At 37.7% G+C, this 24,955-nt stretch overlaps 1 protein-coding gene across 1 annotated transcript in view; it reads right to left on the bottom strand.

Annotated features, from left to right (window-relative positions):
• PTPN13 (protein tyrosine phosphatase non-receptor type 13) overlaps window positions 1-24,955 on the bottom strand; it is a 223,801-nt gene that overhangs the window by 69,598 nt on the left and 129,248 nt on the right. Inside the window, exons 10-20 of the mRNA XM_052641697.1 lie at window positions 23,890-24,109; window positions 19,965-20,039; window positions 19,670-19,844; window positions 18,128-18,281; window positions 17,726-17,864; window positions 16,829-16,981; window positions 13,096-13,278; window positions 9,985-10,147; window positions 4,987-5,404; window positions 4,754-4,851; window positions 3,093-3,149 (exon numbers count right to left, since the gene is read on the bottom strand). Coding sequence (XP_052497657.1) covers window positions 3,093-3,149; window positions 4,754-4,851; window positions 4,987-5,404; window positions 9,985-10,147; window positions 13,096-13,278; window positions 16,829-16,981; window positions 17,726-17,864; window positions 18,128-18,281; window positions 19,670-19,844; window positions 19,965-20,039; window positions 23,890-24,109 — 1,835 coding nt within the window. The remainder of the gene's footprint in view (window positions 1-3,092; window positions 3,150-4,753; window positions 4,852-4,986; window positions 5,405-9,984; window positions 10,148-13,095; window positions 13,279-16,828; window positions 16,982-17,725; window positions 17,865-18,127; window positions 18,282-19,669; window positions 19,845-19,964; window positions 20,040-23,889; window positions 24,110-24,955) is intronic.

Genomic DNA, 24,955 nt, shown 5'->3' with positions numbered 1-24,955 from the left:
AAAAAGGAATGAAATTCTGTCATTTGTGGCAATGTGGATGAACCTATAAGCACAGTAAGAATACTGTGCTTAGGGAAATAAGTCTGACAGAAAATACATATACTGTATGATATTGGTTACATGTGGAATCTAAAATATAAAACAAATGGATATATATATAGCAAAACAGATTCACAGGTATAGGAAACAAACCAGTGGTCACCACTGGGCAGATGGAATCAGGGAGGGTTGATAGGCATATGGGATTAAGAGATACAAACTATCATGCATAAAGCAGATAAGCAACAAGATATATTGTACAGTACATGGAATTATTGCTTTGAAATAACAATAGATATTGCTTCATAATAACTTTTAATGAAGTATAAAATACTCTTCACTATGTTGTACTCTAGAAACTAATACATTATAAATCAACCATTATTTTTAAAAAAGAAAAAAAGGGCTATTATACAATGTATCTTTTTTTGAAAGGTTAAGCAACCTTCTTTTGGGGAGGGGGGAGAAATTACAATTAATCAAAGGATTAGAATCCTTTCCATATTTGTTTCATGAGATTAGAAGTCTCTTGCCTTTTTTCTTTTATCCTCTAAGTTTCACACTCTTTATGTGTCTCTTAAAGTTGTAAAAGGCTAAGATTAAATTTTATTCATTGGTCCTTATATTAAGTGATAAATAATTCAGAATACCTAATGCTTATTTCTAATTTTCTCCTAACAGTCTTGATGAGCAAAGAACACTGAAATTAGAATTTAAAAGTCCTATATTTGACCAATGGGCAAATAACTTAACTTTTTAATCTTCAGTTACCTTATTTGGAAAAACATGTTTGCCATGCTCTATTATGTCAAAACTCAATTCTCGACATTAATTCAGGGCTACTTGGACAGATTCAAGGAGAATCTTGAAGAAAATATAAACTTGTCTGTAAGCCAACAGGGAAACGCCGCCATGGAAAGGTGGATTGGTCCTGCTGTAGGGGGTAGGTGGGAAAATAAAGGTGCCCAGAGCTTTAAACATAGATCCTACTCTGCACAGGCTGTTCATTTCATATTCAGAATGTAAGTTCATATCCTTTCCCGTTAGAATATAGGTAAAGAACACATTTCAGGTTCTCATTCTTGAAAAGGTTATTATCCAGCTTCTTTTAAAAGTTTAGCTGGGAAAAATAATACCTACAAATAATTAGGCCTTATTATTCTAGGAGACAGTTTAAAGGGTGGTTTAGAGTGTGGGCTCTGGAAACAGACACCCTGCATTTGAATCATGGCATCAGCTTTTGCCCACTCCATGACATACTGCACACCTCAACCTTTTTGTTCTTTGGCGTCTCACATGGTGAAAAGGAAATACCATTAGATCCACCTCACAGGACCATTGTAAGGACTGACAGCTAAACATAACACACTTAGAAAAAGTGTTTGGCACACAGTAAGCACTAAGGAACTGTCAGACAATAAGTACAACCATTACGGATATGTTAATAACTGAGTTCTTTTAGGTACAGAGGTATTCTAACTTCAGTCCATGAAAAACTTTTGGTTATCAAAAAGCTATACAACGAGGTCTTAGTAACTTAGGCCCAAGTATAAGTTGACTAACTTTTTCTTTAATCGTATACCCTCAGATTTTTTGAGGATTGATACATTAAAAACTATGAAATAAAAAAAAAAATCTTTATTTGTTCTGAGTATTTAAGATATTATAAAAGTAAAAAGATTTACTTTGGGACACAATTTTGCTTCCCAAGAAAAATGTTCTTCTCTTGCATGTGTATTTGTATTTCTATTAGAGAATGAGAATTATACAAAATAACTTACTGGGGTCTGAGAGTTTTGGCCTACAAAAACAAGTTTAATATGGTTCAACCAATATTCAGGCTTTTATTTTTGCCTTGGCTCTCAGGAAAATGAGAACAAAACTTAAAGTTTCATCAAGTTTAACTATATTAACACCTTTGATTAGCATATTTGCTTCCTTCTCATCAGGCTTCTGATTATTTCAACTTTAAGAATTTAAGGGTAAAACGTAAACATTTTTGGAGAAAAAATAGTGTGTACATAGTGATAATAATATTCTTTAGACCCATGAAAGTTGTTAGAAAAATAAAATAATGTACATGCTGCTGCTGCTAAGTCGCCCGGTCGTGTCCGACTCTGTGCGACCCCAGAGACAGCAGCCCACCAGGCTCCCCCGTCCCTGGGATTCTCCAGGCAAGAACACTGGAGTGGGTTGCCATGGTTGCCATTTCCTTCTCCAATGCATGAAAGTGAAAAGTGAAAGGGAAGTCGCTCAGTCATGCCCGACTCTTAGTGACCCCATGGACTGCAGCCCACCAGGCTCCTCCGTCCATGGGATTTTCCAGGCAAGAGTACTGGAGTGGGGTGCCCTGCCTTTTGAAAGTAAGCTAAATTCTAAACATTCTGAACCCACTGACTTTCAAATCATTGCACAAAGTTTTTTTCCTACAATTCTGTTTCTTCTCAGATTCTTTCTAAACTCTTTACCTCAACATTTAAAGTCTTCAGATTCTTCCCAAAAGATTTATGGTAAGATTCAACAATAGTCCACATTTAGTTCTTGACCTTCACCTTGACCCCAGCAATATCCCCAAGTCTGAGATTCATACATTTCCTTGAATCTGGTTATCTTCTCCCACGTCTGCATGTCTTTGATCATACTATGTCCTTGGTCTGAAATACTTATCTATACCATTCTGCCTGAATAAATACTCCTTTTATTTCAAGATTCAGCAGAAGTATCCCTTTCAAATAACTATCTCAGTTAAAGCTCTTTTCAATCAAAATTATCTCCCACCTAAGCTATCTTAGCTCCCCAATTAGTGTCCTTATCTCAAATTTGTGACTTCACAGTAGTCTATATTATAGGTCCCTTCACATCATCAGTTCCCTTCAGTCCCTTCACATCAGTTTGTGAAAACCACAACTCTCCTTTGACTCCAGTGTAAGGCAAGGCTTAAAATCCTTGGCATGGAATTGAAAACTATTTATTAGTAGTTTTCACGATGCTCTTAAAAGGTACAAGAGAAAAAATATGATGGAAATGAGGGGAAAAACATTTTGTAAACCTACCATTTTCTTTTAAGGGTACTTGGGATGAAGAATTTCCAGAACTATGCAAAGTCATTCCTGTAGTATAAATTAGATTATTAGACAGTTTAAAAATGGTCAGATATTATATATAGAAGAAATTTCTTCTGATAAAACAATAAAAATCAATAAAACATCAAGGCAGCAACAATTTCTGTTATTTACACTCAAAAAAATGTCTTCCCACAATGAACGTTTTTTAAAAACTACTTTTAATGTCCAAGCATATCAACTTGTTCTGCAGAATAAACTGAAACACAAATGTACTGTTTCTGACAATGACATTTTGATATGTCATATTTGAAATGATGAAACTAAAATGATTTTTAAAGGTATCTGTTCAAATGTTAAAAGGAAGTTCAATATTCAAAAAGAATGAATAATCAATCAAAAACAAATACAGAAATTTTCATGGTTGAATTTTACTTGTGCTTTTCTATGGAAATATTTACTACTCAGCACCTGATATGTGATGAATTTTTATAATGAAAATAAGAGTCTATAAGACATCTCATTATACATGAATACACTTTGAAAATTACCTTCTAAAAGATTGAATTGGTGGCTTTTTAGGCTATTTTCAATGCATAGGGTAACCTATAAGATGGAGTCTTGTCTTTCAGCTATTTAAAGTTTTTTTTTTAACCAATTCAACTTAAATTGATGATAGTATAATCTCTGAAAGTTGTAGAAATCTATATTAATGAAGTAATGTGACATTTTCTATAAATATCTAACAACTATAGTGTACAGTTCTCTTTGAATTCATTTATTCCACTTATCCCCAGTCCAATTACAGGGTGAGAAAATACTTTAACTCTGTGTGCTTAGGGCTAAATAATCAAATTCAGTTCTAAGGGGGAGTTAATTAGTATTATTTAATAAAACAACTGCAGAGGGCATCCTTGTTGATCTCGTCTCCCTAGTTATTTCCTATTTTGAGTAATCATTCAGACCTTTATGCTTAAATATTCAGTCTTTTAAAAGATGGATTCCCACGTTTTTTCCCTTTTAAGATGCACAAAATAACGGGAATCTTTATTTATAAGGTAGTGTGTGTGTGTATCAGCAACACAAATGACTTTTGTCTAAAAGAGTTCATAGCTAGCTGGGAGAATCTGAGAAAACTTAAATCAACTAGGAATTTCTACCTAACAACTATAGGACAGTTCATAAAACTTATCTCCTTTTTAGAGACAATTCCATTCAGAAAGTTTCCTAAATAAACTTCTGTCCATTGCCTCCATTCAGAAAGTACTCTAAATAATCTGCTCTTTAAAACATGTAGCATTAGTGGAGTCTACTCTCACAGGCTGTAAGGAAAACCCAAAGGCTAGCCAGAGCCGTGGCACCAGACTGTCTGGGTTCTCTCGCTAAGACTGTCATGACTTTGAACTGTGACCAAGAGAAAGCAAACAGCCCATGCCGTGAGGCAATCACCTGTTCAATCAATTTTTTAATTTGACTTGGTGCTTTTTATTTTTGTTTTGGTACTTTTTAGGTAGTCTGAAATTTTATATTCACAAAAAGTTGAGACAATTAGGAAACAGGACCCCAAATTCTAACTTCCTGGTAATTAACATTATCTCATTCTCTTCATGATGAGCAAGGGGGAGAAAGAAGGTAAGCCGGTTTATGCTGACCTAGAACATATGCTTGCCCAAGGTCTTCAAAGGATGAGGAGTCTGATTCATGTTTCCTCCTTTCAGGACTTCTATTTAAACTTGCAACAGACTTTGAACTAAAGAGGGAAAAGCAAAGGTAGGAAGGGGGGAAGTGTCAATGTAAAAAAAAAATGGTGAAAATAAATCATCAAAGACAAAAGTATGAAATGTAGAATTAACAAGTAGGTAGTTTGGCTTAATTATGTCCTTACTTATTGAGTTTTGTGACTCCTGCCAGAGATTCTGTATCAGATCTCGCCATCTGGTGAAGTGGTTTTCCTACCAACTCCGCAATGGTTTGTGGTGGGGGTTCCATGTTAACATTGACATTTTTCCGGTGAGGGTAGAGAGAGGCCTGACTGAGATCGTGGTATGATTTACTCATCCCTCTAGGCTTTTCCTCCCATGCAGTTTTGCCATTCTTCTCTTTTGCACTGTTTTGCAATGGCTGGTAAAGCGACAGCTCTGAGCAGGAGAGCCTCTTCAGAATCTCAGCTTGAACCGACAGAGGTCGAACGGCAAGTTTGTTCAGGGTGCTGCTGGCCAGACTACCAGTGCTGACTGCTCGTCCCATATTAAATCCTCTAACGGACTCTGCTTGGAGGTTCAGGCTCCTAAACGAAGCTCTCTCTACAAGGAAACAGGATTGCTTTACGTGATGGAAACATCATAGAACCTTTAGGAGAAGAGCTATTTTAAGAAATAGAAAAGACAGCATGCAGTTTTTACTCATTTTGATTGCCCGCAGAAGTAGGCAGCTTTCAGAGAGTGGCAATCTAGGGTTTTAAAAAGTAGGTGGGAAGATCCTGGTTTCCAGACCATCTCTCCATCCTTGTAGCTTTCTCACAGCCAGGGAGGGGCCTGGTCAGCCTTTCTAACTTCAGCTAGTGATCTTCTTGGATTTACTAATGTTTGGGCTTCATTCAGGCTTGTTGACCCTAAGTTCCCAATTATAATGCTCATTTACAAAGGAGAATGACATTTGACAGAGAATGACATTTAACCCTAGGGGTACCTCCGCTAAAACACCAGGGGACCAAGGATGGGGAGAGGGAGATCAAACCTGGACAGGCCGATATGGTGATTTCATGCCTGAAAAAAGTTGTGCAGAGGAGAGTTTCGCCTAGAGAAAATATTCTTATTATAATTTTAAAAGCTTATGGCAGACTGTGGTGGTGTTTGTACAACTTGGTTAACAATGAGGATATATGAAAAATCGCTAAATTGTGCATTTTAAGTGGATAAATTGTATGGTATGTGAATTAGATCTTAATAGAACTACTACCAAAAAAAAAAAAAAAAAAAGAAAAAAAACCCCCAAACAAAAAAACCTGAGACAAAATCCACCCAAAACAAAACAGAAACCTTTTACGGCAAATTTTCTGTCATTTCATTTCAATGTCAATACCACCCTCCCCTCTTGTTGACTTTTTTCTTCACAGGATATGTTTCTGTTAATTAACACATCAATGAGCTGGGATTCTCTTTATGCTTAAATTCATTTCAGTCTTAAACACAGTCTTCTTTTTGGGGCTAAATTTAGGGATACTTCCTAACAAGTAACTGACCATTCTATTTTGTGAGAGCCAATGTCCTGTTAGTAGTTGAACATTTGAGGCTGTAAATGAAAGCAATGAATCACAGAATTCTGGCATCAAAATCCTTTCATGTATATAAAGGATCAGGAGCACAGAATTTCAAATGATTTGGTTGTTCATGCATTAGTAATCCATATCACAAGGCACACACATTGGTTCCCCCATGGAAAGTACCAGCCCTGTTTTTCACTCTACAGGGAATTACAGCTTGACCACTATGTAAACAGTCACAAAAACTTGTTTTTAAAAAGAAAATGTCAAATGCTGTTGATTTGGATCTTTAGATTCTGTTTCATTTATCTTCTAATTCCTAGAAAAATTAATAATCAGTATTTCATCTCAGACAGGAAAAACACTAAAATTCTTTCATGTTTATGCATCAGAATGAAGTTTAAATAAACATGTCTCACTGTCACCAGGAAAATTCATCATTTTTTCTCTAAAGTAGAAGTGGACAGCAAGTTAAAACATGATAATAAAAAAAAAGACTTTGGTTTTAAAATTCCCAGAATAATCTTAAGCTTAAAATAGATTTTCTTTTCCTTAGAAAAGATTAATTAATTCTATCTTCTCTGAAAGCAGAGTTTATTCAAAAATGCAAAACTGAGTCTGATACAGATTCAGCTGCTGGAGAATGCCTCTCTACCCAATACATTTCCTTACCCTGAAGGAAATGCAGGCAAATTTTAGCAGGAATAGGATTAGACAGTTCAGCTTAGGTTATGTCTGTTTTGTAAACATACCAAGGATAATGCTGTTCAAATCCATTCATAGCTCACTCCTGGGCAGAACTTAAAATACGGCACATATTCATGGAATAGAATAATAAACCAACCACTTATCTACTGTCCTACTGCTTTTCACCTGGAATGGACTCCAACAAGGACCGCCAGGATGGGAAGGACATTAGAATGAACCTACATCCTATTACTAAGGTTTCAAATTTGAACTCAAAGGCCACACTCAGTCCGCAATCTACATGATTCCTATTGTCTTTTGTACTTGTTTTGTATCTCTTTATATCATCAACTTAATTGTATGCTCTTTGGATTCACTTATTTTTGCTAACCCAGAGCACCGAGCATAGTATTTTATAAGCAGTAAGTGCTCAGTAAATGATTATTAATCTTACTAGTTCTTTGGAAAGTTATCAAAAAGAAAGAAACCGGATTAGGAATTAGGAGATCAGGGTCCAGTCTTCTCTGACCTCTACCTATGAGGTGAAAGGAGACACTGTTTTCTCTGAAGCTGCTTCCTCAGCAGTAAAATTTTGGGCTTAATGGCTTGTGAGGTTCTAGAAAGAACCCCTATTCTATGATGCTAAAAAAGCAACATACACTCGTGAGCCCCTATCAACCTCCTATAGACTACACCAGTTATTTTCACTAGTACAGACAGTTAAGTAGGCAGATGGTTACTTCTAAGCCGATTCCAAGCAGAAAATAATTCCTTTGAAAGCTTATCAAAATCAGGGAATAGATGTAGCTAATACCACCTTAAAGTCCTTTAACATTTGAGTTAGGGATACACAGTTGTGTTCCAAAGGGCAAAAGAGAGTCGCTGAACATACTCACTCCATAGTTGAAGAAAACAAGATTTTGAAAAGTCAATTACTTTCCCAAGGTCATTCTACTACTACTGTTGCTGCTACTACTACCACTATTATTACTAGTGGTGAAAGTGAAAGTCACTCAGCCGTGTCCAACTCTCTGCAACCCCATGGCCTGTAGCCTGCCAGACCCTTCTGTCCATGGAATTCTCCAGGCCAGAATACTGGAGTGGGTAGCTGTTCCCTTCTCCAGGGGATCTTCTCAACCCAGGGACTGAACCTAGGTCTCCCCCATTGCAGGCAGATTCTTTACCATCTGAGCTACCAGGGAAGCCCCTTTACTAGTGGTAGCTGTGGTAAAACAATGTTGAAGATGGTGATGTAATGATAATATTTATTCAAACCTTACTCTGTGCCAGGCACTTTTACATGCATGAATTCATTTCATCTTCACAATAACCTTATGATGCCAGTATTACTACTATGATACTCATTTTACAGATGGGGAACTAAGGCGGAGAGTTTGAGTGGCCTGACCATGGTTTCAGAGCTTGCAAGCTCTGAACACTGGTTTGAACACTGGCAGTGTTGTTCCATAGTCCAAGCTCTTAACTACTACACTCTATCACTGAAATGTTTTGAGGGTGGAAGGCTGGCTTCATGGTTTTGACTCTTCACTACAGCACACGGTACCACCATCTATTATGATGTAACCCTCAATTGTCGCAATTTTGATTGTATTGAATAGAATATTAGTCCAAGTAGGAATACGGATAGCTCTGATAAGTCTGATATTTTACTATCTTTTGAAAGTACATAAGCGCGTACACACTTTTTAGCAGAGCAAAGTAGGGAAAGAAAAGGAACAATAAGATCACAGTAGCAGTAGTTATCATATTTTAGCATGCATAAAAATCATTACAGAGGAAAGCCTGTTAAAATGCAGATTCCAGGGACCAAATGCCCAAAGATTGTGATTCACTAAGTTTCAGGTAGATTTCTGGAATCTTCATTTTTAATAAGTATACAGCCCCTGCCATCTTGATTCTGAAAAGGTGACAAACATCTATTCATAGGTTGCCATCACCCAAGTCTGACCCTACAGGGAATATACCTTTCTGTAAGATTTTAGGACAGGAGAAAGTTTGGATAAAGAATTCATAGGGCTCTACTGCACAAAGTCATCAGTGCCATCATATTTAATTTTTTAATCAAATTCTTCAGAATGCTTCACTAAAATCTCTAAGAACTGACTGCAGAACTAGACTTTCTACAACCTTAATCTCTACACGTGGCCTTGCAGAGTAAGCTTTAAATATTTCAGCTCTGATTATTTTCAGAGCTAAACTAGTTTCTTCTGTTGCTTCCTTTGCAAAAGTAAGTGAAATCACTCTCCTGAGCGTTCATGTTGGGCACTATCAGTTATTCACGTCAGTCTCAGAACAGGGACGTGACCAAGTTCAGCGGAAATGGATCACCCCTAAAACTGTATGGTACGTAACCCCCCTTGCTCCCTGCCTTGTTTCCCATGTTCTTCCCTCATCTGGAGAGTCCTTCCATTTATCTTCAATCTACTTAACTATCTTTGTCCTTCAAATTTCAATTCAAGTGCGACTACTCTCATACTCTCTCCTTTGACCTCCCCTTCCTCCTGTAATGTAGATCACAGAGGCTGTGCAATATAACCTGTTCTTAAAACTCTGACCCTCTTGTGTGTATTACTGTTTCATGTATATTGACCTTATCTTCCCAGTGTGTAAGCTTACTATGGGTAGAGAATATGACTGAAACTTTTACAGTATTTATCGATACATGGGCTAGCCTAATGATAAGCACAAAATAGTTTAAAAGGTACTCCCTGACTCATCGGGTCTGTTTGTTTTCAAAATATCTATGAAATTGATGCCTCGGCTTCCTTTATGACAACTTTATGAATTTGACTCAGTCATTTGACATCTACGTACCTTGTCATTTTCATCCTAAACATGGAAGTCCTTTTAAAGTTTGTGGCAAAAATCATGCATTTACCCTGGAGTCATCTGACACAGTTTGCGCCTCCTTACCAATATCCTGGGCATCTTGGTTGCTCTGTCTTGCTCTCATTTGCAGCTGGAACTTATGCTGGGAAGAGCAGAGGTGCAGCAGGTACTGGCATATCTTACTGTTGTCTGTCTGGAAGGCATGCTTTATTCCATCTGAAGTATTTTGCAACGTGATTTTCTTTTTCTGCAGTATTAATCAGGGATATTAAAAATTAGGGTATTTCCCTATTTAAAAACAATTCTAGAAACAATAATGAATAAGTTGAGACATTATTTTTATTTCACATCATTAGGCATGCATATTCACTGACCTCTATCTAATATAAATATAGAAAAATATAACCCTGTATTGTTAGAAATTCAGAAAATAAATGAAATTAATATTGTTTGCCACTTTTAGAAACTGTAGCTTAAGTCAGACTATATAAACTGTGTACCAGCCATCAACAAAGGGGTTCCCAGGTGGTGCAATGGTAAAGGATCTGCCTGCCACTGCAGGGGACAGAAGATATGTGGGTCGATCCTTGCCTTGGGAAGATCCTCTGGAGGAGGAAGTGGCAACCCGCTCCAATATTCTTGCCTGGAAAGTTTCACGGACAGAGGAGCCTGGCAGGCTACTCCATGGGGTTGCAAAGAGCTGGACATGACTGAGTGACTTAGCACACATGCATGAAGCCATGAGCAAGGGAAACAGTTTCCTTTAAAGATTATTGATATTTTGAGTTTACCACAATGTTTACAAACACCAGAACTGTTTGAAAAAGAAATGACAAGAAATTTATGTTCTAATCCTTTGGATAAAGAAAATGAAGTTCATCAAAAACTGGTATAATATCCAACAATAAGAACTGTGATTTAGTCAAGAAAAATCTTGGTGGCATAAAGGCTGGAAGATGTGGGAAATTATGGAAAACGCTGGAATATAAAAGCATCGGATCATGTAACTGCTGGGCTCAGAGATGAAACACATGAATATTTAGAGACAGTGATTCTTGCTAAATTCAGGGAAGGGAAGAGAACCACAAATCACTTGTACCTCCCTGTTTCTTAAAAAAACGAATGTCTCTCATATAAGAAGACATCTTAATACTGTGACCTATATGCTAGCTTGCAGCGATCCATATGCCTTAAAAGATGCCATAAAGATGAGCATTCATCACATCAGGGATCTAAGACTAATGTCTCTGGAGAATGGCTCAAGCCCAGTTAGATTTGCTGTAGCTCCCGGCTTCTTCTACTCTATAATTATTCCCTCTATTTCATGTCCTTTGTCTTTATGTCAAATGCAGAAATATGCTCAGACAAGTCAAATTTCACAGGCTCACAAAAGATGTAACAGAATATTACTCAAACTCTGTTATGAAGAGATGGCAAGAGCCATCTCCATGATTCCTGGTCTTAAAAACAAAATAAGACTGTTAAATTCTTGCTAGATCTTGTTACCAATGAGATCTGGGGGATCCTATTCACTCCGTGAAAAAGAGAAAAAAGGAGGTCAGCAAGTCTTAGAGAGGAGTTCAAGACACAGTAGCACCAAACTAGCATCCTGACTACCAGGAGTCTATGTAATAACTCTTCAAATAGTTGGGGAATTTTCTTCCTATCCAACATTGCCCTTTACCACTACCAAGTAATTCCCAAGGATGTTGAACTCCACTGCTGTACGGGTTTGAAACAAATCGTAAGAATATTGGTTCTAAATGTTAACTGATGGATGGACAAGAAATGTCCCTAGGGGAATTCAGTGGTAAGAGATGAGAAGGGAAAAGGGTGACTTTTCCATCTCTCCAGAGGCCAGTGGAAGAAAAAAAGGAGAGTTTAAAAAGAGAGCTCTGTGCTAGCGAGAACTTCATGATAAACAAGTGCTATTGAAGATGGGAACAGTTTGCGGGGAAATGCAGTTTATTCTTTATTATTAGAGATCTTTAAAAATGAGCTCATCAGAGCTTGTTCTATTTTTATTGCAGGGCTGATGTGACAGCTGGCAAATGGCAGAGTGCTGAATGCTGGATGATTATTTGATTTGTTGCCTTTTCAAAAATGGTCCAAATTAGATTTATTTTTAATTAATCTACGGTTTCTTCTAGGCACTTGCTCTGCCAGCATTTCCATTGAGGAAGGTAACTTAAACCGAGGTGATTTCCTTGTCTTGACAATCTTGGGAAGATAAGGACGGTCTGGGCTTTCCTGAGAGAATACCTTATTATCTGCTTATCTTAGTGGTAACTCTGGGTTTCACAGGAAACCAACCAACCAACCAGACTGAAATCTAGAACTGATTTCAAAGTTCTCTGGTTTGAAGATTATCCACAGTCAGCTGGGACCTTCATATTGCATCCTTACAGACGCTGTTCTGCTGAGACCATTGTTGTTGTCACTAAGTTGCGTCTGACTCTTTGTGACCCCACGGACTACAGCACACCAGGCTCCTCTGAGCCTGAGACCATATTTCATCCAAAATATATACTAAAGATGTCAGTAGTCCCTGAACACTCTTAGGGAAACAGATACCTGAACAGATTTTTGGTTTGCCTCTCGGGTTTACTAATGGCACATCAATGTTCAGATTTTCCATCTACACCCAAAATCAAATATGCCTCACTATCTTTCATAAACATGATTTTCTAAAAACCACTTTCCTAACTTTATCTCCAGAGACTATACCCTAAAACCGAGAACTGTAGAAAATATGAGGCTAATTTTAAAAGCCAGTAAACCTCTGGACCACTGAGACTCAAATACAGTTGTTGCGAGGGGCCTATTACTGAGCTAGACCAAGTTCACTGTGGTTGAGGTAGTCATCAGTCTTAAATACATTAGTGGGTTTTCTCCACGTGAGAAGTTCTGAATTAACAGAGAAGTCAACTTGGTTGTAATTTAACTAAAGTTAACTGAGCATATAACCAGCTAAAAAGTCTTTTCAAAATCACCTCCTGAGGAAACCAAAAACAAAACCTCAATAATACTTTCTACAACCAAGAAAGAAGAGTTAAATAGTATTAAGACATAAAGATAAGCCCTACTGAATGCTAGGGTCGAAAGTTCATTTAAGGAAAGTCAATTAATATGTTACATTGGAAATCAGCAACACCTATTCAAACGTAGAATCAAAAGAGGTTAAAATGGACATACAGAAAAAGAAATCTTCTTGGTTTCCCGCCACGGAAAGCGAAGGACCAGTGTGCGAACTCCATTGTGAACCTCAAACACGAGGACACCTTTAGAACAGACTCCAAGCAGTATTCCTGTTTGTGACTTTTTCTCAGGGTGCACCCGGTGAAAATGAACTCCGTATTCTGTCAGTCTTTGGCAGACCTGTTGGAACAATAGTGTAACATAGCAGTGTACCCTGGCAAAAGGTGACGGAAAGAATCAGTAGTTACATTAGTGTTGTTTAATATGGAAAGGATGGTCTCCTAAACAAATGTTGCTGGAATTGGAAATTCGCATGCCGAGAAAATGAATCTTGACCCTTACTTTAACAACACATGAAAATTACCCCCAAAAGGATGAGACTTAAATATATGATAAAATTTATATTTTAGTTATAATTTATAATTATAATTTATACGTAAAAACCATAAAATTTAGAAAATCTTCATGGCTGTGAATTAGACAAAGATTTTTTAGATGGGGCATAAAAAGTAGGAACCATAGAAGAAAAAATTGGTAAACTGAAACTTCATTAACATTAGAAGCTTTTGCTCTTCAAAGGTCATTGAAAAGAAAACAAAGGTAAGTCACAGACTGGGAATATATTTATGTAGAATATACATCTGATAAACGAACTGCATCTACAACATACAAAGAACATGTCCTTCTCAACAAAAAAACATATATCCAGATAAAAAATGGGCAACAGATTTTATTAGACACTTCAACAAAGAATATATATGAACACAAATAAATACATAAAACGATGCTGAAAATAACAGTAATTAGGGAAACACAAATTAAAACCACAGTCATATACCTCTACTTACCTACTTTAATAGCTAAAAAGAAAAAAAAAAAAAACTGAACATACCAAGTGCTATTCAGGGTACAGAGCAACTGGAAATTCCATGTTACTGGCAGTAGTGCAAAACTGTACAATCACTTGAGAACAATTTGTTAATTTTGTAGAAGTTACACACATACTTACCATAGATCCCAGCAAAGCTAATGTTAAGTATTCATTCGGGAGAAAAAACAAAAACAAAACCATATGTTCATGCAAAAATCAGTCTGTGAGTATTGACATCAGCTTTATATCCATTAACTAAAGAAATGGTAAACAAAAATTGCTGCTTCTCTGTACAACAGAAAACTGCTCAGTCACAAATAAGCAAACTACTATACACATCACGGGGGGTGGCGCGAGTGGTAAAGAATCCCTCTGCCAGTGCAGGAGATGCAGGAGACTTGGGTTTGATCTCTGGGTCAGGAATAACCCCTGGAGGAGGGCAAGGCAGCCCACTCCAGTATTCTTGTCTGGAGAATCCCATGGACAGAGGAGCCTGGCGGGCTACAGTCCATGGGGTCACAAAAGAGACAGACACGACCAAGTGACTGAGCGCCATACACACCACACCACAGATAAATCTCAAAAGCATTATTATAAGTAAAAAGAGGCACACAGAAGACTAGGTGATATATGATTCTTTCAATGAAATCCTAGAAAAGAAAAAATGATAGTGATAGAACACAAATCAGTAGTTGCCAGAGTTTAGGAGTGGGGGAAGGGACTGACTAGAAAGCAACATGAAGGTACGTTCTGGTGTTGGAAATGTCTTATGTTTGGGGCTGGCAGACTTATTTAACGGGCCAGATATTTTAGGCTTTGTGGGTCATATGATACCTGCTGTAGATCCTTAACTGCTGTTGTAGTGTGAGAGCAGATACAGATCATATGGAAACAAATTAAGTTTGGCCAAGTTCCAATAAAGCTTTACTTACAAAATAGGCAGGCCACAGTTTGCTAACCCATGCTCTTTATCACGATTGTGGAGTGGTTGCTCAACTGTATGTTGTTGCTGTTTAGTCGCTAAGTCACGTCCAACTCTTCTGCAACCTCATGGGCTGTAGCCCGCCAGGCTCCTCTGTTCATGGGCTTCTCCAGGCAAGAATACTGGAGCGGGTTGCCATTTCCTTCTCCAGGGGACCTTCCTGACCCAGGGACTGGACCTGTGTTTCCTGCACTGGCAGGTGGGTTCTTTACCGCTCAGCCAGGAAATGCCCAATTGTACATGTATCTTGAAAACTCGCTGAATCAAACATTTAAAAGTGGTCAGTTTTATTATATGTAAATTATACCTCAAGAAAGCAGATTTAGAAAAGGAAAAATTTTTCAAAGGCAATATGATATGTAACAGAAGGGTAACCTTAGAACGGTATATTAATGAGATTGAAAAAATTCTTATGTTAGAAGAAGCATGCTCAAGCTAAAGAGAAAAGAAGGAAGAGGATACATTATTAGAAGGAGAAGGGCAACCTACTATGCACTGAGCACAATACTTAGAGAGGGACAATGGAAACTCAGAGAGATTTTAAATACATTGTCCACATTCACCCAGCTGGCTGAAACAAGAATTCAAATGAAAGACTGTCTGAAAATCCCCATGCAAAATCATTCCAGTGTGCTAACGTCTTCTACCTTTGTTGACAAAAATATAACTTGATATTTATTTCCTGCAAGTGTAAAAAATGTAATAACTGAGGGAAAAAAACAAGCACAGAAGGTAACGTCTTTAAAAGTAGATTCACCTTAAATAAAACAAACCATGAATCCTAGATTAAATGTGGTGTGAGTCTGTGAATGAAACCCTTTCACAGGTATTTGTAGGGCTGGGAAACCTGGCTCCCTTATTATAGAGCAGCAAGGTTAAGGAATACTGTTACATCCTAGGGAGCAGTAAGACAAGAATGTTCTGAAGTTTCTCTTCTCAATAGAATGTTATCATGTATTTGTTATTCATATTGGAAGCACTATCTTTTCTAATCATAAATGCACTATTATACATCTGATTTCCCCCATGGCTCAGCGGTAAAAGAATCTACCTGCAGTGCAGGAGATGGTTCCATCCCTGGGTCAGGAAGATCCCTTGGAGGAGGGCTTGGCAGCCCACTCCAGTCTTCTTGCCTGGAGAATCCCAAGGACAGAGAAACCTGGCAGGCTATAGTCCATAGGGTTGCAAAGAGTTGGACACGACTGAAGCGACTGAGCAAACACACACACACATGCATCTGAGGTCTTCTAGGTAGCTGGTGGCAGAATTAGAGATACAAAGCACTTTTTCTAACCCCCAGTCCCCTGCATGAATTAGTTGGCATTAATGGAAAGACTATTTTTTAGAAGATTTAATTGAATCTTAAGCTTTTTTTTCCAAAAAAGCAAAACAACTCTAGAATTAGTTTGAACTTGCCCCTCTTATTCAGACAGTCACAAAATTGTTTATTCTTTACAACATATCTTGATTTTTTTTTAAATTATGAAAGTATAATAACACATTTACAGGAGACTTGGAAAATACCTAACAAAGTTATACGTAGTTTCACTATATATTAAAATATACACCTTGATTTTGAGAGTATAAAAAAGGATAAAAGAATATAATCCCAACTCAGATAGACATGGGTTCAAATCACAGTTGTGATCCATATTCCAGCCACTGACTTTGGGAACACTATGTCTCTTCTCTGACCCCCAGATCCCTCTTTTACAAAATAAGAATTAAAATACTATGGTGTTAGCCAGGAGTAAATAAGAGGAGATGAAGCACACAGCCTCAGTTATTGGCACCTGGATTTTTAGATATATGGCCTCCAACATTTCTCGTTTACTTTGAAAAAATACAGTTTACCGTTTGTAATCTGGCAGGCTTACCTTTAAAAATTCTATCTCTGTCTCTTTTTCAGAAGCTCCCATGTAGGTATTGTGCAATTTGGGTAGTTCTTCTTTAATATAGGACAGATCAAGTTTCTCCATCACTCTTGGAGGCAAGTAATGTTCCAGTCTAAAATACGACACACCATGAACCTAGAAAGGAGAGTGGTTTGGTAAGAAAGTCTGTTTGCTCTCTTCCTCCAGTCTTAAAGTTCTTGCCTCAACCAAGAGATCAGGTACTCCTATTCACTCTTCTCTTTGAAGAGTGAGTTTTAGAAAAAGTACAGTACTCTTTCTCTTTTATTCAGTGAGGCAGAATAGAAAGACTGAACTGATTGGTAAGCTTGAGGAAAGACTACAATCTCAGACCAAATGTAGACCAAATGTCACTAAAGTTAAGGGCTACTGTTGTGAAGGGTGCTACTTGAGTGGCATAGTCTCTTCCAATTTCCTGCTTCCTCTCAGGTCTATGTATATTCAGGTGCACTTGGCCTTGAACATGTATTCCCATAGAGAGAGCTCTGCTAGGTTCTTGGCCACAAGGATCCATCCATGGGTGAGGCAGAAGACCCCTTTGATTCAGATTTGGCTGGAAACCCTTTTGTCTAGTATCTGTGAGTTAGAAATAGGGAGCTAGGAAGGTAAGTGCTAGACGTCCCAAAACTCTGAAACGGGATAATTTTAAAAAGAAAGAAGGAAAGAAGGAAAGAAATCACACACTATGTGATTTTAAATAACCAATATACATGGGGAACTTTGTCATTCTGAGGCACTGAACTAGCCTCAAAAATCTCCGGATCTAAACAGTAAACACTCAACCAGGTTCAGTCTTTAACCATACTGAGGATAAGAACACCAATGCAAAATACTTGTCCCGCAGAAAAAAACAAATCATACCTCTGGTTGATAATCCCCATACTCAGCTTGGAGAGCCAAGGATGCTAGCAATAAAGAAGTCTCATCATCACAGTGTATCCTCTCCTCCAAGATGTCTTTTCGCAGCTGAAGATAATACTGATGACAGGTCAGAGTGTGTCTGGGAAAATAAATACACACACAAAACATCCAGGCTATTGATCTTGAAGCCTGGGTGACTTTTTTAATTGGCATATAAGTTTAGTTGCCAAGACGGCTTATGATTAAGCATAAGAAATGAATAAACAATGCAGAAAGAAATATTTCTTTTATGATAAAGAAGACTTCATCATTGGTCAGAAGAAAATAATTCAGTATCAGTAAACTCAAGGGTCAAAAGACCAGGGGCCAAAAGAGAAACAGAGAAAACTCTTGTGTACTCACTGTATCAGACTAACATCATCCATGAAAAATTTAATTCGGAAAAACAAAGTAAAGTTAACGGAGGCTTTGCTCTTTTTCTTTGGTTCTTCTTTCCATCCCTCTGGGGCCACTTTGGTTAATTTTAGATCAGAATCAACAAAGAAATACTCATTATCTAGAACAGAATGAGAAATACTCCGATAGAATAAAAATACTTTCATGTTGTCTTTTAATTTCTTCATTTTGTGGTCAGACTTGCACAAAACAGTTTCACACTATTAACAAGATTGTTAAGAAGTGTGGCAGGGAATTCTGATACACTTCATATCAGAAGACTCTTTAGAGTCCCTTGGACTGCAAGGAGATCCAACCAGTCCATCCTATAGGAAATCAGTCCTGGGTGTTCCTTTGAAGGACTGATGCTAAAGCTGAAACTCCAATGCTTTGGCCACCTGGTGTGAAGAGCTGACTCATTTGAAAGGACGCTGATGCTGGGAAAGATTGAGGGCAGGAGGAGAAGGGGACGACAGAGGATGAGATGGTTGGATGGTATCGCCGACTCGATGGACATGAGTTTGGGTGGACTCCAGGAGTTGGTGATGGACAGGGAGGCCTGATGTGCTGTGGTTCATGGGGTTGCAAAGAGTTGGACACGACTGAGTGACTGAACTGAACTGAAGCTGAAGGAGTTGACATGGAGATTCGGAAATAGGGTCTTGCTATATATTCAAACTCATATTAGCAGGATACTGATTTCTAAAGTACATATATGGGTAAAATAATGATCCCCAAAATATAACAATTAAAATCTATTACATAGCCAATGCCAGAGACAAATCTTCATGGCTGGGTACAGAAGATGCTAAAAAGACACAGCTATTAAGACAATGCACCTAGTTAGGAAAAGACAGACAGCTCTTAACTCCTACTTCTCAATGCTGACATATCCATGTAGTTAATATTTCCCAAGGGCTTCCCTGGTGGCTTAGTTGGTAAAGAATCTTTGTGCAATGCAGGAGACCTGAGTTCAATCCCTGGGTTAGGAAGATCCTCTGGAGAAGGAAATGGCAACTCACTTCTGTATTCCTGTCTAGGAAATCCGATGGACAGAGAAGTCTGGCGAGCTACTGGCCCGTGGGATCATAAACAGTTGGACATGACTTAGTGACTAAACCACCACCAGTATTTCCCAGAAGAAGGTTAGGTAGAACAGGTATAGGAGGTCACTGATGCCAGGTTTCCACACTCTGCTGCTGCTGCTGCTAAGTCACTTCAGTTGTGACCGACTCTGTGCAACCCCATAGACGACAGCCCACCAGGCGCCCTCGTCCCTGGGATTCTCCAGGCCAAGAGTACTGGAGTGGGTTGCCATTTTCTTCTCCAGTGCATGAAAGTGAAAAGTGAAAGTGAAGTCGCTCAGTCATGTCCAACTGTTCGCGACCCTATGGACTGCAGCCTACCAGGCTCCCCCATCCATGAGATTTTCCAGGCAAGAGTACTGGAGTGGGGTGCCACTGCCTTCTCTGTTCCACACTCTACCCTGCATTTAAAATGTCTTGGTACCTTTGAGAGTAGCTAAGGCAAACAAATGATGTTCCACTAAGCCAATATGGGCTACAACCATATCGAGCACATCTTTGCATATTGTTTTGGTGTCACAGGTCAGCTCCAGTCTCTGTCCACTTAGGAGCATTACATTTACTTTTCTCCGGTTATCTTCATTCTTCCCTTTCTTGGTCTACAATTGGAAAAAAATGAATGGCAGTTACCAGTGTAACCATGATAAGAATTGTAACTGCTTAAAAAAATCATTACCAAAATTATTTTCTGAGAGTGACAAAGTGGTTTTATTACTTACAAGGATAGACCGTGGCAAATCCAAAGATACAAATGGTTCAATTGTCATTTTCACAAACTCAGGACCAAAGAAATTCTGTGAATCATAAAAGAGGAATCAATAGTTATTATCACTTATTCTAGCTCTTTCCTTGAAAGGAAAATAATAATAAAAAAAATAATAAATTAAAATATAAATAAAATAAATAAAAATATAATAATCAAATAATAATAATAGTAGCAAACTACATGTAAGGTCATCATATTAGAACTAGAGATCTGAAACAAATGTATAACTTTTGATAAAGAAGTACAGCAGAATTATAATCATTTTTCAGAAATAGACAATCAGAAATTTGTTAGGCTCAAAGATATAATACTTAATGTATAAACTGGAAGTGCAATTAAAAACCAGTTTCATTGTTGTTCTGTTTCAATGTTGAATACTCTGCCATGTTTATAAGCTAAAAATATCTCAGTTAAAAAAAAAAAATGAATAAGGCTGAAATGTGCCTTACACTGTAAATATTAGTTTTATCAGCTTCGAATCCTACCAGAGATTAAAATATAAAGCCCGGCTTTATACCGTTTTTCATAAATAAAGGTTTTCATGTTTTGGACTCCAGGTAGACCCAAACTCTCTCTCTCAAAAAAACAAAACAAACAAACAAACAAAAAAAAACAGTCTCATTTATTGAATATAGGGCTCTCAAGTTCATACAAGGATTTGGTTTTCTATTGCTAATGTGAAAAGTAATTGAATAGAATCTTATTATTTCAGAGAGTGATACTCAATTTGTCCTAAAACAAGTCTTCTAGTGGACCACATCTGCTTTGTGACTACAAAAGACACATTCACCTGTAACCAAGTTCTCACAACCCTGTACTCTTTTGTTCTGATTAGTGGCAATTAGGGATATTATCTGGAGAAGGCAGTGGCACCCCACTCCAGCACTCTTGCCTGGAAAATCCCATGGATGGAGGAGCCTGGTAGGGTGCAGTCTGTGGGATCGCAAAGAGTCAGACATGACTGAGCGACTTCACTTTCACTTTTCACTTTCATGCATTGGAGAAGGAAATGGCAACCCACTCCAGTGTTCTTGCCTGGAGAATCCCAGGGACGGGGGAGCCTGGCGGGCTGCCGTCTATGGGGTCGTGCAGAGTCGCACATGACTGAGGTGACTTAGCAGCAGCAGCAGGGATATTATCCCTGGAGAAGGAAACGGCAACCCACTCCAGTATTTTTGCCTGGGAAACCCCACGGGCAGAGGATACGGGTGGGCTACAGTCCATGGGTTGCAAAAGGGTCAGACATGACTGAGTGACTTCGCATGCATGCAGGGTTACTATAGGTGTCACGGTCTCTGCTCCGCACTTCTGCCTCTACTACGAAAATAATATCTCGGGAGCTAGAAGTAGAGTCCACACTTTGCATTTACTGCTCTTCAATCTGCTCTTTCCCTTTATGTCTTGTACATCCAGGGGTTTCTGCCTAGAGGAAGAACTGGTTGAAAAGATAACTTAAAACAAGTTAGACTTCAGCGGGGGAGTAGAATTCAGAATAGACTGAAACACGACATCCAAAGGGGAAAAAGGGTAGAATGAGCACAGGGCTAATCTTGAGGCCAAAGGCAGGTGCTCTGTGTGTTTGTGTGTGTGCGCACTCTTGTGCACTCCATAAATACATGGAGATTTATTTTTGTTGGTTTCTTCTTTGCATCTTCTCTGTACAGTTCATTTGGTTACTTGATGTGGGAATTCTATCCAATCAATGGAGTGTCGAACATGTGACCCATACCACTTAGGTAAAAGTTTAACATTAAGCATTTGTTAATTTTCAGTGAACCAGCAGGATACATTTTAAATGGGAACAGAAACAGAGTAGAAGAAATGACAATGGTTTGCCATGTTAAAGACAGAATCTGATATAAATCAATTAAAGCAGCTGAATATAAACACTAAAATGTGCCCACACCAAAAATAATCCAGAAAAAATAAAAAGTTATGTTTTAGAAAAGAATATTAATTCAACTGTGAAATCGGTCCTCTGAACACTAAAACTCTTTATTCAGCCTCAAAAATGTATCCTTCCTCCTTTATGTATTTGGCCACACCCTGCAGTTGAAGTGTGGAATCCCAATCACTGGACCGCTGGGGAATTTTCCCTTCCTGTTCATTTTTTTTTTTTTTTTAAAGAAAAAATACTTTGTGGTTCTTCAAAGATCAGCAGTTCAAATTCTCTAGTCACTGATGTAGCCTGTTGAAAAAAGTATGTTTTTTGTTTTTTTTTTAAAATAGCCAGACAGCATAGCCTAAAAGGAAACACAAGTTTTTAGTGAGATGACACTTAACAGTGGTATACTATAAAGGTACAGAATATCATTTATGACTCTTTAATGTAACAAAATTCTGTATTAGTTCTCTGAAACTATGATTTAGGAAAAGATGTGGATATATGTGTGCCCCTTTTGCTTTATGTGTGCCTTTAATTATTGGAAACCCATGCTATCCTGACTACTGCTTAATTTTGACAAATGTATTATTTATAATGATAAATTGATGAAGTCTTATGGAATTTCTTCCTTTTGGCTTAAAATAAATTGAGTTATATTTCATCAAACTCTAACAACTTTAAAACTGGAATCTGTCTTATACAATAAACTTAATTCCACATTTTAAAAATTGGCACAGTGAGACACAAAATGGTTTAAAAATATGCATAATGATATATTGGAAATGAAATTATTAGAAATTGAATCCAAGTCTCTTAATTTGTAGTTCAGTGTAATTTTCACCATGCAACACTTTTCTTCTTAGAAAATTAGGAGAAAAAATTTGAATTTTGTCAATTTCAGGGTATACAAATTTGCTTTTTAGAAGATTGTTTAAAATAAGCAACAAAACCCAAAATGGAATAGGATAATATACTTTCTTAGCATAGGACCAGAAACAAAAATAAATCACTTTAGATTTTATCACTTTTACTATTATTTACTTTGCTTTTGAAGAATTATTTGTAAAGCAACAGTACAATGAGATATTGCCTCATTTATCAAATTGGTGATGATAAAAAAAAGGATGACACTCTGAGAGTCAGTAAGAAAATGGTGAAACAGGAATGATCAGAGGAAACATAAATTGGAAGAAATTTTTAAAGGGCAATTTGACAAGGTATAAAAATGTCTAAAAAGGTATTTGCCTTTGACTTGGCTATTCTACTTGGAGGAAGCTATCTGCAAAGATTTAACTATCAGGATGTTCATAGTAACTACAGATTAGAAGGATTTTGAATGTCCAATATCTGGAAAATGATTAAATAAATTATGGTACATGGTAAGTTCACATAATAGAGTACCTCACAGCCCTTAGCAATAATACTATAAAAGTTGTAAAATGTTCATGATATTTTATATGAGAAAAGACTACGTTCATTTTGAGCTTATGTTTTTAAAAATACAGAGGATATATGATGAAAGAAAAATAAAGCAACTAAACACATAGAAGAAAACTCCTCCACAGATAACAAGATTTGTTCATTCTTACCTTTGAATACTGTAATACAAGGATATGATACTTGGAGCTAATGTAGCCATCTTTTAACTATAAAGAGAATTACTGCCAAAATTCTGAGAATGGCAGAGCAGAAAGATAGAATGTACTTGATAGAATTCTTGAGCTTCTGAACCAATTTTGACCTCTCTAGCTCTGATCTTGGTTTGTGGCATAATAAATATTAAAAGGTAATCCACCATAATACTGAATAAGGCCAGTTATTTAAGGATCACAAATATACTTTAGCTAAATATTTTAATGTCAACCAACAAGATATTTAACATCAATGGAAACTTAAATATGAGATTTCAGAATTCTACAATTTTTTAAAGTACTTTGCATAACATTTCCCTCTGAGACCAAGTTTAGATGCAGTAACCTGAGAATCAACTTACCCTCAGTTTTCTTTGGGTCATGGCTGTTTCTAGAGCTATTTCTCTTAAGGGATCCCTGGTGATGTCAAGCATGGAAGCTTTGATGGTGTCCCCTGGATACAGGCTCAACCGAGACTGTCTAAGGGCCATCCTGGCTTGCAGCTGCATCATTTCTTCTTCTTGCCGTTTTAGCATGATCTCTTGATTAATTAAGTTGCCTTCAAGGGGTGTTTCATATTGTCTGCCATATAGAAAAGAGAGAAGTGGATTGAGAAAAAAAACATATTAAGTCTACTCAAGAAAAAATATCACATAGCAAGGTATCAAGAACTTAGACAAATTTTACTTTTTCATTTCAAAAGAACCTCTGAAGTAACTCCTCAGCCCTATTTTTAATGTATTAATATACTGCGGTGTCCCATTTTCAGTGGGCAGATCTACATCCCCTACCTCTTCTCTGAACAGCTCAACGTCTGAAACTGTTCCCGCTATGGTTCTCTCAGACTGGGGCTGTTTTATCCTCATAATCCTGCACCAGTGGGCCTGGACGTGAGACAGAGATTTCCTTGGATTTTTATTGCAGCTTCCAGATCATTATTGACTCCTCCTCCAAGAGCCTCCAGCTTCCTTGAATTGAAAGTGTCAGTTGCTCAGTCCCATCCAACTCTAACTGTAGCCTGCCAGGCTCTTCTGTCCATGGGATTTCCCAGGCAAGAATAACTGGAGTGGGCTGCCATTTCCTTCTCCAGTGGATCTTCCCAACCCAGGCATCAAACCCGGGTCTCTTCCCTTTCCTTGAAATATGAGCTATGAAATCAAACCATTCACTGATCTGCTTTGCTCTAGACTTGGTTCTGTTGGCCAACTCTTCCTTACGCGTTATAGATTTAAGTGCCTGATGCAGTGGTCTTCCCTAACACTACTGCTGTCTTCACTCATGGTGGTGTTACAGAGACTGGGGAGTCTTCCAACACCCTGGCTTCCTCCATCTCAGCCAGAATTCTGCTCCCATGACAAGTCATGTTGGCTATAACAATAACTGTGCAGCCCCTAGAATGTCCTATTTCTACCTTCCAAAACCCTCTCC

This window comes from Budorcas taxicolor, chromosome 6 (assembly GCF_023091745.1).
Source record: "Budorcas taxicolor isolate Tak-1 chromosome 6, Takin1.1, whole genome shotgun sequence".
Lineage (NCBI taxonomy): Eukaryota > Metazoa > Chordata > Mammalia > Artiodactyla > Bovidae > Budorcas > Budorcas taxicolor.
Note: the sequence above shows the minus strand (reverse complement) of the source record. Positions and strands in the feature narration are given on the sequence as shown.